This window comes from Anopheles bellator, chromosome 1, assembly GCF_943735745.2.
Source record: "Anopheles bellator chromosome 1, idAnoBellAS_SP24_06.2, whole genome shotgun sequence".
Lineage (NCBI taxonomy): Eukaryota > Metazoa > Arthropoda > Insecta > Diptera > Culicidae > Anopheles > Anopheles bellator.
The window spans coordinates 49,424,808-49,442,832 of NC_071285.1; the positions used below are offsets into that span (position 1 = coordinate 49,424,808).

Below are 18,025 nucleotides of genomic sequence, written 5' to 3' on the forward strand. Positions count from 1 at the left end.
AACATCGCATAAACTCCGCGGTCTGGAAGTAAACAACCTGCGCTGCGCCGCCGGGTTTGGAACCAGTTGCGACGCATTCTTCAAGTTAGTTATCTCCGGAGCAAGCTCAAAGATTGTCCACCGGCGGTTACCGCTTATCGTGGGTGCGGTTTGTGTTTGTTGTGTTTTTCTCTTCGCCTCCCCGCCGCAGACACCGAGCTTCGAGATGTCGTTCGTTTCCGTACCGCAGGGAAGTGATTTCCCACTCGAAAATCTTCCGTATGGTGTCTTTAGTACCTCCGCCAAGGTAACACATTGATTTCGGCACTGAGCAGGTTTGTCTAACGATGGTTTTCTGTCTTCAGCCTACCGCCCGGATCGGAGTGGCGATCGGCGAGAAGATTCTCGACCTCGCGGAGGTTGCGCAGTTCTATCCGGAAAACCTAAGGGTAAGTAAAAGCGTGGCACGAGCACAGTGCACCGATCAAGCTTCACCGATCCTTTATTTTGTCAAGGCTGCTCTTGGTGCTACCGTGCTCAACGACCTGATGGCCTTGGGCTGCGAAGCGTGGGCCGAAGTACGACGCATTACCCGCGAACTGCTGCTCACTGGTTCACCGCTGCACAAGGATGCCGCCCTGCAGACTCGTGCCCTGGTGGCGCAGTCTGATGCCAAAATGCACCTTCCGGCCAACATCGGTGATTACACCGATTTCTACTCTTCGATACATCACGCCACCAACGTGGGGGTGATGTTCCGGGGCAAGGAGAACGCGCTGATGCCCAACTGGAAGCATCTTCCGGTCGGTTACCATGGGCGTGCCAGTTCGGTCGTGGTGTCCGGTACCCCGATTCGTCGCCCGTACGGACAGACACTTCCGGTGGACGGTGCTGACCCCGCCTTCGGACCCTGCCGGTTGTTTGACTTTGAGCTAGAAATGGCCTTCCTGGTCGGTGGTCCACCGACCCAGCTCGGGGAAAGAGTTCCCGTCGGAGAGGCGGCCAAACGTGTGTTCGGTTTCGTTCTGATGAACGACTGGAGCGCCCGGGACATTCAAAAGTGGGAGTACGTGCCTCTGGGGCCGTTTACAGCGAAAAACCTCGGAACCACCATCTCACCGTGGGTGGTGCCGGTGGCCGCGTTGGAACCATTCCTGGTGGACAACTTCCCGCAGGATCCGCAACCGTTTCCGTATCTTCGCCACGAGCAAAAGTTTAACTTCGACATCAAACTGGAAGTCGACATCAAGCGTACGTTGTTCGAACCGGTCGAATTCTAGCCGGTCCTGTATGACAGTGAAACCTGTTTTAGAACCCGTATTCTTCTTCATGCTTCCATTCTTGCAGCGAGTTCTACGGGCGTAGCGACAACGGTCTGTCGGTCGAACTATCGAAACCTGTACTGGACGGCGCTGCAGCAGATCGCTCACCACACAGTTACCGGGTGTAATCTGAAGCCGGGCGACTTGATGGCATCTGGAACGATCAGTGGCGATGCGTCCGACTCGTTCGGCTCGATGCTGGAGCTAAGCTGGAAGGGTACGAAACCGGTTCCGCTGGGTGGCGGGGAGACGCGCAAGTTTCTGCAGGACAACGACGAGGTGATCGTGCGCGGTCACTGTAGCAATGGCGATCTTCGCATCGGGTTCGGCTCTTGCCACGGTCTGGTGCTACCCGCAACACCGTTCGAGTAGACTCTCGGACACGGCAATGACTCTGCTATGCAAATGTGAAATAAACTCATTGCAATGTTGCGCTCAGCGAAAGCAAAACGATGTGTATTTCCATCTACAATTGCCAATAGATATTATACGCTTTATTTATTTCATTTGAATCCACCTGCAGAGGGTACTTCATCGGATTGCTGTAGTGATTTCTTCGTTGTCGCTTCTCGACTGCGGCGTGTGAAATATATTCGTTTTTTTGCATTCAACAACACACAACATCTAGGTAGGGATTTGTTCTCGTTTCACCGATTTTGGCATACATTTGGCGGTCCAATTCCTCGTACCGGCCTTCGTACTTTACATGCTAATGTTGCAGTCCCCGTTTATGCGGCAGGAAATGGAAGGTATCCGGAAGGGAGGGGACTGAGAGTAGCTGACACTACTCAACGTGCCCGGCCAGGGGCAAAAATAACATGTTTTCTTTACAACGGTTACGATCGGTCGGCGACACGTTTACCAAAAACCAATACGACGGGGGAAAGCTCATTTCCCTTTATCTGCGTGTAAATGCGTTTATGGCAACTTCGAACCTCTAAAGCAAACCGTTGGGGACTAAAGTGGAGCAATTAATTTGTTTTGCGCTGCACCAGTGTTTGGATTTCGTGTGATATATTGGCTTCCTTTCCGCGCGCTCGACATTGTACAGCAATAAGGTTGTTTCGTAGTTTTGTCCATTTCGATTTTTGCATATATATGTTTGTGTGTTTCATCTCTCGCCACCCGATACATTACATAAACGATTCACATCACTGTTCAGATGAAATATACAAATAGGGCACCGGGACGACCGGGGCGGCTCGATCTGGCTCGATGTGCTCGTGCACTTCCGGCTACCCGAGGGGGCCACCAGCCGTCCCGTGCCAACAAATGAGCGTATCTGAGAGTGAGCATGAATCGTTGATTAATTAACATTTCATTTGAAGGAAGACTTTGTGATTTTGTCGTTTCACTGTTCGCATCAGTTCCCTATCCTGGCAGGCTCCCGATGCCGATGCCGAGCCCGGTTCCGGAACTTGGTTCCGTCCACAGCTCCACATCGCGCCCCTGAGCCCGACGGAGAGCAGACCGCCTCAAACAGTCGTCTTAAAATTAGGGTTCTACTAAAATCATACCCACTACGTGTTCGTTTACCATTCGTCTTGGCAAAGTTAAATTCCTAAGCACAGTACGATATAACCTACACACGTGTGCACACGTGGCCACTGCTCTAGTAACGTAGACCACGCGTTAAATGCTTTGCATTGCGTCCGTTGAACTCTTTGGCTGCAGAAATGGAGAACGAATTACATACACGGAACCTAACCCTCCTAACTGGCTGTGCCAAAATGGAAAATAAAATGCAACGAGAGGCAACTCAGTTGTGGCCAGGATAAGGCAAAACAAGTGGAGCTCTTGTCCCTTACCGTGCGTCCATGTTTGTCTAAACTCTGGCAAATTTAATATCCTGTCTGCTGGCCGCCCCTAGAGCTGATCATCGACGATCTGTCTCCCAGCACTACCGCAGGCTATCTCGTCGTCGTGGAACACGTGCTCCAACCTAACCGGCTGGACTGCAATCAGTATCAACAATATTCGCGTGGCGATAACATTCTCAGTCAGGTTACAGGTTGCGCTTCGTTTCAACCGCACCGTAGCGCACCGTTCTATACACTTCTTACACTTCTTCGCACTACTTTCTCTAACTCTCTTTTCACCCAAATCCCTTCACTCGACGGTAGGAGACAGGAGACAGTAAGCGTTAACATACCTAGAAGCCTAATATATACACATTGTCACAGTCTACGGTCCTTGCACGGTGCTCTGGTCGAGCACGCGCGATGGAGGACGAATCGGAACTAAACGGCAAAATCAATCGCACAAAACTGACACAGATACGCACCACACAACCTAGGATAGTTTCGAGGCCGTAGCCATAAATGCCTCCGTTTAGGATACGCTGTCGGTCGATTATACTTGGCGAAAGCGGAAACGGACTGTAGGATGAACTTTCGCCAGAACGTTTCCGTGGCTGTTATTGCGACACTACACATAGACCAGTAGGTAATTTTTTGTTCAAATGACTTTTCAATCTACACTCGGCCACCAGCTTCGCCACAGGATGTGCTTACGTAAACCCCCCCGCGAAGGTCTGGCCGAACCGAATGTAGGGTTTAAGGTACATTGAAATGGGCTGCTGTACGCAATGATGTCCGCCTATGAGTGCCGTGCCGGGGAGGGCCAGTGTGAATTTGAATTAAAACACATCTACGCAAACGGCAGAATTCGCGGACTATGCTGGGATCGCAATGCCATCTCGCAGAGCCTCGCATTCTCGCCGGCCGATTTAGTGTGTATTTTGCGGTCCTTAGGGTGTTACTGGGTGGCTGTGTATATACGTGTATATATAGTATATCTCTACGGTTACCGTTTTGCGATTGTTGTATATATATAATTGGGTTTCCCGCGCCCCGCGGCTGGGATTCAACAGTCAAGGTTTAGGGTAAATAGTTATGTCTAGGGGACGAACCTAGCAAAACGGGGTCCTTGTGGGGAACTTAATTCTCTACGGCTAGGTCTACCGATCGTCAAAGTGATTCTTTTCAGCAGAACATGCAGAACACGTAAACTCAAAAAGAGAGATAAACCATCTGATATGTCCGTGACATGGATAACGAAAACGTTTTCTAGAAACGATGGATCTAAGTTCCTCCTCTAAGCCTTCCTAAGAAAAATCTCACAGACTGTGACATCAATAAAGCATTCGTATGTTTGTTTTTTTTTCGCTTTGGAATGTGAAACACAACAACTTGTTGAAGATATATTGATATGTCTTCATAACTGATACTCATTGGTTGATTAAAATGTCAGCTGCCCCTCCGAGCTCCCGGCAGCTAGCGACAGGAACAGGGTTCACTGGGTCTCCCGTCGGACTGCGCACGGAGACACCAACCCCAAACAATGCCTGCGGCGACACTAACGACACTGGCACCTCTTACAGGTCTTGCCCGAGACGGTCGATCTCGTTGAGCATGAAATCTACGTCGGCCTCGGTGACGGCGATCGACGAGATGATCGAGCGGAAAAAGTTCGGGCGACGATCGTCCGGCTGGTAACCGACCATCAGCGTGCCGGATTGCATCATGCGCGACTTGATGATGGGACAGATCCGGGCCAGCTCCTGTTCCTTCTTCGCGTCGTGCGGCACTCCACGCAAACGCTTCGGAATGTACCAGAACGACACGTTCACCAGCTCCGGCTCCATGATCAGGTGGAACTTGTCCGGTTGCTGCCGGATGCGGCGCACCTCGTACTCGGTCAGCTCCATCAGATGGTCCATGTGCTTGGCGAAGCCCTCCGTACCCTTCGAGCGCCACTGCAGCCACAGCTTGAAGACGTCGTTGTGGCGACCGCACTGGATCACCTTGTCGCCGGTGTCGTAGCTGATGTCGTACAGTTTGTCGGTCATGAACAGGTACTCGGCCGACATCTGGTTGCAGCTAATCAGGAGGCCCTAGAACGCGAGAGAAGCCTTACTAGTTCACAATTTCAGAACCCCGTTTTCGAGAAACGATCCCAAAAATCCGACGTATCTTCCCACAGTTCGCCACTCCCGCATAAGTGTCCGAACCGCTTGATTGAGTTGTGTAACACTCATGGAAACCGGCACATCTGCCACCGAAGGGCACGGCGAGCAATCAATCGTAAAGTAAATAGCATCATCCTCCCGAACCGCGTGAAACCGGCCCGAACATGGTTCATCAATTTGCCTAAGCGCTTTTCCCGCATCGGACCGGGGCCGAATTGTTTCCCGCGACAGGACGGAGGAGTTATTCGGAGGATTTAAAGATTACTAGACTAAACTTCCAACATCGGAATGGGCCGTTCGCTGGCAGCAGTTGGGGCCACTCGTCTCACCGTACAACCTGCCTCCGGTCATCGCAACGGGCGGAATGGATGGCAACAGTGCCATTTTATAGATTCTAGTTTGACCACGGAAGTCAGTAAAAATGGTAATTTTATCGCAAAAAAAAAATCGCAAGGCCGGCGCCATATTGTTGATATTAAAATGCGCTTGATTTATGAGCTCATCACGTCAGGGCCGGCGGTTCGTAAACACACCGCCCGGCACCTCACGAATTCAATCACGGTAAGGCCCACCAACCCCTAGTCCTGAACTTACGTCCTCCTTGAAGTGAATCGATGAACACTGCAGCAGGGCTCCCATCAGCTTGTGCGGGTTCCACGTGATCGAGTCGCATCTGGAAGAAAAGCGGAAGGGACATTGAACGGTCTGGTGGGTTAGCGAAGGGCGAAGGGTTCGCTTGTCAGAAGGGTGTGCCCGACCCGACCCGAAAAGGGGTTCCTCCGGGTAACGGCAGTGTGGTGACAAATTTTTCCACAACATCCACCATCAGCGGTACCGCAATACCCGAAGGAGTGTTTAGGAATTAATTTAATGTACACAACGAGGGCCACTTTTTTATGAGCTCGCCCAGTGCTGAAACGGCCGAATACAGATTGCGCTCACATTTGCATTTGAACCAAGAGTAGCTTATCGCTGTTTGTACAGATTCGAGGAAAATTTGAATGCACTTTATCCGGTGAGTTGACACCGACGTCTGGAGGAAGTAGCAAAGTTGACGTTACGGATTAATAAAAAGGAGTAGCGAGAATGGAATTCAATTTCTGGGCACAGCTCAGGATGAAGAATGTCTATGCTATAAAGTTATATAACACAAAGGAAGGACTGGAAACATTTGAAGCCCTGCTCATTCGTTCCGGCCAGCAGAGTTAAGGTGTCGCAGGTGTAATCATTTCTCGGGCCAGGATTACACCAGTCACGCTTTTGATAAACTGTGGCCCGTACTCTCGGCGTGGGCTAATTTTTAAAGCCCAACGGAGCGCTCTACATGTCCCGTTCATAATCTGCCCGTAATTCATGCACACTTTTTAAGCGCCATTTCCACAATTAATTTTAAACGCTAAACTACAGTGTCCATACAGCGGGGCTGTTGAAGCCCTGCGTTGCTGTAACCCTCGCCGTAGTGCGCCGGGTTGGGAGTGTTGGGGAGTTGGGAAATTAATGAAATATTTAGCCACTCTTCCGTGGTGCTTGTGAACGGTAAAAACCTGAGAATTTTAATTAAATTTAACACCGCGCCTGTCGGACAATTTTGCTGTAAAACTGATCCGGAAAGCCCAGGAAAATCCTTCCAATCGTATCTCTTAACGCTAATTGTTACTCAATTCCCGTTCCGGCATGGGTTTTCGTGGTTTGCCCTGCACAAAAGGCACCAAAACGACTCGGTTTTTGCGGTCCACCGGAAGGATTATCATAAAATTACAATTCATTTTCCGTTAACTTTCTGGCGGCGCACTTTCACCAGTCGGCCCACTTTCAAAATCGGCCGGAAAGCTTTTAGCCTAATGACAGTTTCATGCTGCCGAGGTGGTGCCAGCAAGCCCAGTGGCCGTGCCGTTAATGATCGGGCAGATTTAGCCTGATTCGGGACAACCGGGGCTGCCGGGTGGCTATGATTAATTATGCAACGATCGAAAAGCGAGGCCGATTTTGAAGCACATGACATAAAAAATAGGCCACACAGGATTGGCCCACGTAATTGGCATGATATGCAATTGATTCTAACACAACATGCAAAACATGTCGAACGGATTCTACATTTTTCGTGTCACTCTCTTTGTAAGAATATTTAAAAGTGAAATCGTCCTGTTTTGGTAAAATTCACAAAATAGAAGCAGCGTAAAGACAATTCATTTCATTCTTCCTGCAAGAACGCCAAACGGTAGCATCCTTCACGGTTCAATCGACCCCATCATCCATCGTAGGCACATGTCGGCCAAGCTGTTGCCTAACCCCCCAAGACCCCTGTCGAAGGAATTTAATTTCGTAACAATTAGTTACAGTAGCCTCCGATGCGTACCATTTCCGTCCGGCCGCTTTACTACCGGAACAAGCCGGCACCCGACCTACGGAAATCAATAGCGGAGGGATACGGAGCGGAAGAAAGAGAGAGAGAGAGATCCCGAAGAAAAAGGATTCCTGTGCAGCAGTTGGCCGTAATGTTGGCCTCTGCCCTCCGAAGGACTGGCACCGCTTCCTGACTTTTCACGGTTCGGTATTTTAATTTTCCTCACTCTTTTGTTACGTTCCGCCGTCTCCGGCCCCGACCGATTTTCCCGTGCCGTTAGTTTTCATTTTAAAGAAAATTCTTTTGCCAAACCCGCACAGACATGCGACCGAAGAATGATTACACTTTTGTCCCACTTGCCAGCAGGTGCTGGAGGCCATTTGGAGGGGCCTCTCGGTGGGTTCCGGAACCACGCCCGAAAGGGACGGATGTGGTGCCCACCGACGACGGATTGACGGACAACTTCCCACATGGTGTCAGCGCAGCATTGCGCTCCCGGCCACCCTCCCCACAGGAGAGGCCGTCATTGTGTGAGGCCGTTTTGACAGTCGGGTGAGTGATTAAAGCCGCCAACCCGAAGGCTCGTTCGGCGGAAACAGCTGAGCGGCGGAACGGCTCCTTGAGGCCGTGATTGTTTGACTCCAGCCGAGCGTTGCCATTTTTTTCCCTCTTTTTTGTCAGCTAGCAAAGAGATTAAAGCGCGTTGTTTTCCTAATTGCAGCACTCGACTCGACGAGAGAGAAAGGATGGTGCGACTGCTTATGCTGGTCGGTGGGATGCGTGCGTGGCCAGCGTATCGATTTTTGTCCCACAAAAAAGGGCGAGTTGGAGTCGGAAAATAATGGCAAGGGCTAGGGATCAAGACCGACACATACCTCTCGATGCCATCGAAGCGCGGATGGCGGTACTTGTTGGACAGCAGGAGTCCACCACCCCAGGCAGCCTAAAACAAAGGAACGGAAACTTGGTTTAATGTTTGGAAACAGAAAAACGTTAAGAAAGAGTAAAACACAAACAATAGGAGAGTCTGGCTACTTACATCAACATGGAACCAGCAGTTGTACTTCTCGCAGATGTCGGCAATGGTGTTGATCGGATCGAACGCCCCGAGCACCGTGGTGCCGGCGGTCGCGTTCACGAAGAACGGGATCTGGCCGCGTGCCTTCCGCTCCAGGATGAGCCGCTCGAGCTCGGCCGGGATCAGCTTGCCGTGCTCGTCGGACGGCACCATCACGCAGTTGTCCGTGCCGAGTCCGCACACGGCGGCGCACGACTTGATCGAGTAGTGACACTGATCGGACGTGAACATCACCAGCTCACCGGGTAAGGCACGGGCGCCGTGTTCCTTGTAGTTCGGGAACATCTTGTGGCGGGCGGCCAGGAACGCGTACAGGTTCGAGATGGAACCGCCCGGCGCCAGGATCGAGTCGCCACCGTCCCAGCCGATGATCTTGCGCATCTTCGACAGGACGACGTTCTCCATCAGGATGAACACCGGTGCAATCTCGTACGTGAACATGTTGGTGTTGGCCGTCGCCGTCAGCCACTCACCAGCCATCGAAACCACGTCCAGCCCGCACGACAGTTGGTTGAAGAAATGCGGATGGCCTAGCGGAAAGCGACTACCTTTAATAGACTCCTGTCCAATCCATCACTGCGAGTGCCCCGAAATCGCCCAGCTTTAAGGCCTAATCTGGATCATTAATTATGAGCGTCGCCGGACTCATGCCGGGCCAGGCAGCGCTAGACAATCACTTGCCGTGCTAAATGTAGCGTAATGATCCAACCTGCCATCCCGTGATCGGTCGCTCATCCCGCTCATAATACCGCACCGAATTGCTCTTCACCGAGCCCGAAACACTGAAAGAACTGCGTTGCTCTTATCATGCCCTCTCGCCACATCCGAGATCCCGGGGGCTTATGTAAATGTCGCTCGACCACTATCGGACCTAAAGCAGATGCTCGGACCACACTCCAAACTCGGAGACATCGCATCGCGCGTGAAGCGCGTTGTTTGCGAAAAGGATTAAAATTTCACAAGCAACTTCCAGAGAGGGACATACAATAGGATGAAGAATGTCAACAATCAACACTCCGCACCCGGGTGATGTGAGGGTTCCCGGCCCGACCGACGAGGATTACGACGCGATACTCTTCGCTAACCCTTCGGCCACGGATCGAATCGGGCCAAACCATTTTCTATTCCATTACATCGATACACTCGGCCGGGTTTGTGGAATCCTGAAATCCTGATTGCGATTCTATTGAACCGCACCGAAAGGGGGGCAGGTTGCCGGCGGCCGTCCTGCGACACTTCCGGCTTCCGGAAGAGGCACGATGCGTGTGGTTAGCGCCGAGGGTAGCACCGAGTTCGATTGCATTGTGTGCAGTGAAGCAGAATAGGGTGCAGAAATCGCGGGGGTTTAGGTCACCGCAAGATAAACGGATTACGCGAGAGAGAACGAGCAATAGATAAAGGATACGGGCTAGATGGGATGCTATTGTGTCGTAATGTGGCATAAAGCATCTTTTCCTACCATAAAAAAACACACTAGCTCTGATGCTTTTATTTGTTTAATATTTATAGAAACTGACTATTTTTATAGAAAAAAGGAAACCAATTAAAGGAAATAAATTTAAAAAAAAAGTTATCTAGTAAAAACTAACTTCGGAACGCCTAGAATTCAATTGACCCAACGCTTAACACACAAAATCGTTTGAAGATGCTTGAAAGGGATCCTTAAGGAGTTCCTTCCCTTACGGAGGACTCCTAGTGGGCTCTAGCATCATCTTCTGGTCGGCACTTGCCTAGGACATGGGACGTATTGGAAGGACATTGTGTGAAAGTTTTTCTATTAAACACAGCACAATTGCCCTCATCGGCACAACTTTTCACCGCCCTGGGTGTGCCGCCTTACCACATTAATTAATGCTGAAGGGCCCTGGTGAGGTGATAACAAAAAACCGCAATCAATCACAAGCCACACACCGCCACGATGAATAGGCGACACAATTGATTCAACGCCAACGGCAGTCGCACCGCCTTATCCCTTTTTCGTCCTTCCCGAAGAGCGGATGGGTGGCCTCCGGAGCCCCTTCGCAGTGTTGGCTTAAGCATAATGGAATTAGGTGGTAATAAAATGCACTCAATCTGCTACCTCTGGGGCTGAGAGTTTGAGCGACAAAAAACAGCAACCTCTTACAACCGAAATTTAATCCTAATTCATCGTGCATTAACATATTTCACTTGCTCGCGGAGTCTGCTGTCTCACCGGGGCACGCACCGCCGACACTGTGAGGCTGTGGCTGACATCCTCGTCACACGCATCGCTGCAAATGGTTCGCAGGAACGCCCGGGTTCGCAGGAAATGTCGGTTTACGTCGGTCCCCTCGCTATTTATTGCTGTTTATTGATCTAATCTCAGCCACGTGTCCGAACAGGCGAAAAGTGCCTTTTGACGTCCGGAAGCCGACCGACCGAGAGGGTGGCCGCTCGGTGGGAACCCCGAAAGTCTTGGAATTGATTCTTCATTCCGCACATTCTGTTTTGTGGAAAGTTTCATTAAAAATCGTTTTGTGCCAGAGAGTTGCTTAAAAACAGTTCCCAAAATTCGTTAGGACCTTCGCTAGGGTGATTGATATCGCACGTTCGAACTGCGCTTTCCCACACCAGAAATTGCGGTCCTTTGCACACAGTGCACAATCAGATTAGGAGTCTTGTGGCGAGAGGCTGAAGAGGGTGTCGAATTTCAGCCGCTTTTTCCAGGGACATCTTAAGCACCCACTGAAGAGGATCCGATTTTATCTCGAATCCGAACGCCCGCCCGTCGGTTATGACAGGAAGCACCCGCTAGCCGTGGCATGATAAGGCCCGGTAATATCCGGCCAACAAACTCCAACCCGGGGATCCTGCCGGCCATCTTGGAAAGTTTCGGCGTCGCTTATTAAACGAATGCTCACAGGAATTATGGCGAGGTGAAGTTAATTGCTTCTAAATGGGCAACCTAATGAGAGGCAGCACTCTCCGGGCAGCGCGGCCGAAACATGGTTCCAAGTGTCCCTCGCAACGCAACGGCCGAGTAATAAATGGTTCTTGGGCCAACCTGACGCGTCCGTTCCAGATTGTGCCGCCCGTTCAATCAACGCCCTGCGAACACTTGTAAGTAGGTTGCCACGGTGGCACGGCTTTTCACGCCGGCAGCATTAGCTACAATCCGACGGTGGAAGGACGAAAAGGTAAAATGTTGCCCAATTTGTGGAACGCATTTGTTGCCGTCCCCGCTGGTCGGTCCCCGACAAAACCGGGCCGGATGGGTTTGATGTTGATCCGGATATACGTCTACTTTTCGTTATTTTCCCATTTATGTGGCGCCATCTTGCAGCGAAGGGTTCCCAGCCAACGATTTGCTGTTGTCCTTTTCGGTTCCAATTTCTGTTGCGTCCCCAAAAGGGCCGCCAAACAAACTTACCCGTCTTCACTTGGTACTTCAGCGTCATGGCGCAGTCCTTCACCAGCTGTTGCAGTGTGACCGCCTGCTCGGGGATGTCCAGCGTGAGCAGCTTCTTCATGTCCTCCGGGTGGTGGAAGTCGAGGATCTTCTCCTTCCGGTCGTTCTGTACGTTGACATAGTCGACCAGCAGCTCGGCGATTGTGTGCAGAAACTCGCGAGTCTCGGCCGAGTCCGACGACTGGACGACCGGAATGATGTCTGTGAAGGAGCAGGGTGGAGTGAATTTAATGGACTTTGATACGAGTTTTAAAGCTAGTTCGCTATCTGCAATCAGCACCACGTGCGAAGGATAGTTTGGATTGATAACGCACAATGACTTTAGTTTTGTCAAAAACATTAAGTAAATCTTCGCTTTTCGACTATCGGCGGTCTGCTTGACTTAACGGCTGTTTTATGGGGCTTAAAAAAATTATTTCGTTACTTGGAGATGCCGGGTATCGATCCCGGTACCTCTCACATGCTAAGCGAGCGCTCTACCATCTGAGCTACACCCCCCGGTTGGGTGTTGACCGATGAAGGCTCAATAAAACACACTACATTTAACCCACTTTCCGAACAGCCAGCTCCACAGCATAAAACAACGCCCCACCGTTGAGTGAACGCGATCTGGTTCGGTCGATCCGATTAAACTGACCCCAGCACACGCTTTCGCGCACGTCAGCATACCGCAGCCGCGTAGCGACAGCGTCGACAATCCCTCGATTGTGTCCCCACTCGCCAGGCGTCGGTCGTGAAAGGTGTACTAACAGACAGCGCCCTAGAAAACGGTCTGCTCTGTATTAAAAATAGCCCGTGGTCCGTGATCTATAAATAAGGACTACTACCTCAAAAAGGAACGGTTATAGCCACCGCACCAGAGCATATTTTACGAGCATAGCTTTGCATAACCCCGAAGATGCGAGAGTACCATCTAATGCAAATATGTCGATTTATGCTAACAAGAAAAACAAAATTTCTAGCCCGCTCGCAGAACTATTTCAAAAATCCTCAATTAGCAGTTATTTTTGCAATAAAATTTCCCGCACTGCAAGAGGGCGCCCTCGTTGTCTGGAATCAATTTGCCCGTGGTGCTCCCTCGATCCATCGCACCGGAACCTGACGTAAATACCTTCAGCGCAGTGGCCACCCCTTGGGCAGAGAGTGGATTGCGTCCGACCGGTTGCCGCTCAAGCCGGTGCCGGTTCGAGTGTCGGTTTAATGCAACAATTCGTCCTCGAAGGGATTTCAATATTAAAGCCCTCCGGTTTGGCGCACGCCGACAAGTGCGAGTGCGAGGCAACCCTTCGCGACATTTCGATGCTATTTATTTCCCCATTTTCGTCCATCAGCGTCAGAGGGACGCTGCGGGAATCCCGGCGGCTTAGGGGATGAAACATGAGCGCCCCTATTATTCCACTCCGCCGGAGCAGCGAACCAGGAATCACGAAAGAATGTGTTTCATTTGAACAATTAGCGTTGATATCGTTTTAATTAAGGATTCTCGGCGAATGCCTCTATTGGCCGGCGTGGAGAAGGTTAAACCATGTTCAGAAACTCTTTGCCGCTGGTGGTATGAAGTAGTAAACATTGGCCAACCCTCGCGCCCTGCGCACAGGCTGCGATGTGGCAAACCTAATCCCCCGTTCGCCAAACACCGAGAATCCCCCACGGGACCCATCACCGACGGCGTTGATCAGGTGGCCCATGACGCTGATAAAAAATGGACCATATTGACAGGTATTAGGGCCTCCTCCTCAGTAATGGTCGGTCGTCTGGGGAGAATGGTGAAAAACGATTTTTATAGACTAGACCTCCGACGGAACCGCAGCCGAAGAGCTGTTGTAGCCAATCTATCTATTCATCATTGGCCTAATCCTTCGGCGAATGAATAGGAAATTGATTTTCTCCCCTCGCGTAGAACACAGACGGGCAGGGTTCGAGATGGAACCCGGTTGGGCAAGAGCTCGTCTCGTTCGATGGGGCGCATCTCCTTGCGAGCATGATAACCTTGCGGTGACCCGTGAAAAAGAATGGCCCAGGAAGGCGCAACCGTGTTCGTTTTCATCGGCCTTCTGTGCATTGTGGACCCACGCAACAAAAGGATCACATTTCGGCAGCTATCGTAACCCGCGAGATAAGAATGAGAATGATAAATCTATTATGTCTTTTACAGAATGTATACTTTCTGTTCTCTGGAAAATGGAAAAAGGCGAAGGAATGCTTTTCATGAGCAAAATGAATGAACGGGATTTCGAGTGAAGAAAGTTTTCTTATTAAGTTTGGCCCACCTTATCGGCCACCTTTCGCTTTAGCTTTCGGTGATGTTTCTCAGTTCTTGATAACATGCCTCGCTGCACTCATTCAGAAATGACAAGGCAAACACCCAAAGATACATCTTGTTTCCCATTTTCCCAACAGCTGTCAGAAACGTAAGGCGCCTTCCTTGGGAAAGTTTTCCCCTCCGCAGAATGGCATCTCAGCTTATCGGGCATCTCAAGATATTGCGGCTCGCGCCAACAGCCCTCGCACAGAGTGTCCTGATGCGTGTCATGCATTTTCCTGACAGGTCAAAGCGCACCACTCCACTGTAGGACCTTCTGCAGGACCAAACAGCATACAGCGCAGCTTCCGCAAAGTGAGTAGGTCCTGAAAGTAGCCATCGCGCCACAGCAAGGCAGGGTGACCCGAACCAGATCCCGGGCACCAGAAGCACACCGCCCTGGCCATCCCTGGCCGTCGGTCGGGTTGCGCACGAGTGATTTCAATTATGTCTGCAACTAACGATCCGTTAAAGTGTAGATAATCGGTTTTATATCGGTAGCCAAATATTTGCGCCCTCCACGCGGCCCGAATGACACGTCGCCGGTCGGCGGTGGCCCTTGCCGATGTCCTTCCGGGGGTTGGCATTTTGCTCTACCGCGCACACAAGCACACACGAAGGACATGGAATTTGTGTTCGGTCTGTTTTTCTTTCCTCTGCCTCTGGGGCACGGGAAAATTTAATAAACGACCACATTCTTCGAATTCCTCTGCGCCGTCCGAATTGCAGTGAAGCATTTTCGTTTCGCCGTGAAACTCGGCCCAGGAGTGACTTTACAAAATGATAAATAGTTGGTGCAAAATTCAAAGCTTCAACAGAAAGGGGAAAAACTGGGAACTGGTTCCCCATTTCCCAGACGAGCCCTTGCTTTGTGTCAATAGCATCGTGTCATATTTTGCAGCCATCAGCAAAGAGGGCCGTCGGAAGTGCGTCCCCTCGGCCAACAATGGTGTGCGCCCGGGTATGGCAAACATTTTCATATCACAAAACATATTGTAGTACGGGATTGGGATGGCGCACGGGGAAGTAACACTTGCCGCAGACTGCTTGTCGCCGACGGAAGTTGGCCTTTTGGTGGCTGTCACACGGACCAAGTGGTACCGTCGTTTTGTGCAGAGATTGTTGAAAGGAAGAGCACAGGGACAACAATGAGAACACCGAATTCATATTTGCAGACATCTCAAATTGTGAGGGAAAAACAGATTTACCCCGAAAGACCTGACTGCTGCACTGCGACTTTTACATTCCACAAAGTGATAAAAAATGACCTTCAAAAATCAAGTCAAATTATTGAAAATTAGCTCCCATCTTGGGCTCCAATCCCAACTCAAATCCACAATATAAAACCCAGACAAAATGTTGCCCTCTGTTACACATGCGCAGTCCAGATCCAGGACTCCGAGTGTTACGTAACAGTAGTAAACACCTGGTAAAAAAAAACGTAAACATTTAGGACAATTCCAAGGCCCACGAGCAAGAAAGTGTCTCTGACGTCAACAGCCTCCGGAATACCCGTTCGCTACAATTTAGGGCAAACCCGGCCCCCGAGTTGTGTAACGATCGATCGGGTCCGGCCATTTACCCAGCCAACGGAAGCGCTGTAGTGGCTCCTCTCTAGAACACCCTCCGGGGCAGCGCATGGCGCATGAACCTGCGCTCGTCAGAACCTGCGCAACTTGAAGCTAGGGGTCTCTATAACGGGCAGGCAGAGAAAAAAAAGCAGTGTCCTGTTTGCTCGTGTGGCCATCTTGGCCACCTTCTCCATCGCGTTCCGATCCCAGCGTTACAAATTGGAGTACTTTGTAACGGGTTTCTGCCCTAATGAAGGTCATTTGATGCCAACGATGCTTGGGTTGTTAAAATTAATGGAAGATCACACAGCGCCCAGAAATGGCACCAAACGCATTGCTGCTGCGCACTTCTCTAATGGGACCCCTTCCTTTTCAAGGATGAACCGAAATGATGGTTTTCCATTCGGCCATTCGAGAGACCTTACGCTGGGAGGGCGAAAATTAAACGAGATCCATTTCGTTCCGTTTCGATTACGATTACGGTTTGCGAGTGTGATTACAATTCTCTTATCAAAGCTTGTCGTTCTGAACGATTAATCGCAAAGCAAAATTTATATGCGAATCGTTCAACGAGCGATCACTCCCGACTACGCAATTACGCGTTACGTAACCTACCTTTGGCCGTGAGCTTTGCCGTTTTGTCGGACAGTTTGTATTTGTCCACGTTTATCGACGTCATGTTGCCTTCGTGCCCTAATCAAAGAGAGAATATGACGGAAAATTGGTGAATATTTGAAAATTTGAATGTTGTTGTCTTCCAGCCTCTCAACTACCTACCTTTCGACGAGTTGGTGTCTCACTGACGGATGTGTTAGCAGAACGTACGAGACGGGCTACGTTTTCGACCTGTTTCCCGAAGCTTTTCACTCTTAATCCACGCTTCGATGTACGGGTAGCAAGTCACAGATTACGTAACACAGCCTCACAGAACAATCGATCGGTTGGAGCGATGGTGGGAAAATGGCGCTCGATTCCGTGCGATTCTCCCGGTGATGATGGGTTTCCCTTTGGGTTTGGTGAATTTTCACAGCCAAAAAACCGTCACACCCGAGGAGAGCCACTTGCCACGAATGTTCACGCACGTTCTGCACACACAGCGATGACCCCGACACGGGCTACCGAAGAACTGGTTCTCGAGACAAAACCGTACTGTCCGACGTTCTCACGAGCTGTGACCGCTGGGAAGCGTTGCTCGACCTACAAAACGGCGTTCTAGCTCCGTTCCGCATCCGAAGGCTTCTTCGGGTTCGGCTGCCCGGCTGCAAGGACCGCGCCAGGATCTCCTACGCGCCGAGCGTACGATTCCGAACTGTGTGGGTTGGTGCGATTACGTCATCGTTTGGGAGCACCCACTTCACCGCTAGCCGCTGGGTTCGCAAGAGTTTTCCCGGAAAATTCTCAATCCGGCCGCCATCATGGTTCGGGGCGGAGCCAAACGGCCGTGGGTTGCCTGGGCCTGGCTTTCGCCTGCCCCGGTTGGGGAAAACTGAATATTTTATGTATTATCCCCACCCTGCGGTCCGCGGCCAACGAATTGGGGGATTGTGGAGGATTTTGTGTGGGATTTGAGTGGGGACAGACTTGTGGGTGGTGGCCGCGAGGAGCAAGGTGACATAGCTTCAGCATTCCAGCGGACGTGTCAGCGGACGATGCTGGAAGGCATCGTAAAGTGGAAAATGTTACAATGCTTGTAGGGTAAAAAAGGACCTTACTTCACACTTCGTGTGGTCGAAGAAGGGGGCCTTGCTGCAGGTGCTTTTGGCACTGACGACACTCGTTGGCCCGAAGAGGCCGACCATAAACTTATGCAAAAATGCCACACACTAATCAAAAGAAAGGAAGGAGTGATTCCGAGAAGAACGACGATTTGTTTGCCAAAGAACACACGAAAAGGCAAACAAATTCGCCCATTTTGGCCGAACCGTTGTTTGTGGTTTATGCTTCTGGCAGCGAAATGGACAGGAGTTTTCAGAGCAGAACAAATTGCCTGTCGCGCTTTGTGTGCCAATTGCGGGCCCGCCGAGGCTCT

General features: G+C 50.8%; 2 protein-coding genes and 1 non-coding gene across 3 annotated transcripts; 1 reads left to right on the top strand and 2 right to left on the bottom strand.

Moving 5' to 3' along the window:
* Positions 1 to 55: 55 nt before the first annotated feature.
* Positions 56 to 1,744, top strand: LOC131206127 (fumarylacetoacetase). Its single transcript, XM_058198543.1, has 4 exons — positions 56 to 286; positions 345 to 428; positions 495 to 1,230; positions 1,327 to 1,744. Exons 1-4 carry the CDS (start codon positions 206 to 208, stop codon positions 1,671 to 1,673), a joined length of 1,248 nt encoding a protein of 415 aa, XP_058054526.1. The 5' UTR covers positions 56 to 205; the 3' UTR covers positions 1,674 to 1,744.
* Positions 1,737 to 17,135, bottom strand: LOC131206126 (glutamate decarboxylase). Its single transcript, XM_058198542.1, has 7 exons — positions 16,774 to 17,135; positions 16,612 to 16,689; positions 12,085 to 12,324; positions 8,655 to 9,223; positions 8,491 to 8,558; positions 5,866 to 5,944; positions 1,737 to 5,196 (listed from the first exon to the last, which is right to left on the bottom strand). The coding sequence occupies exons 2-7, from the start codon at positions 16,673 to 16,675 to the stop codon at positions 4,678 to 4,680; spliced, it is 1,539 nt and encodes a 512-aa protein (XP_058054525.1). The 5' UTR covers positions 16,676 to 16,689; positions 16,774 to 17,135; the 3' UTR covers positions 1,737 to 4,677.
* Trnaa-agc (transfer RNA alanine (anticodon AGC)) lies at positions 12,549 to 12,621 on the bottom strand. The gene has a single exon. It is a non-coding gene; the product is annotated as a tRNA-Ala (tRNA).
* Positions 17,136 to 18,025: the final 890 nt, after the last annotated feature.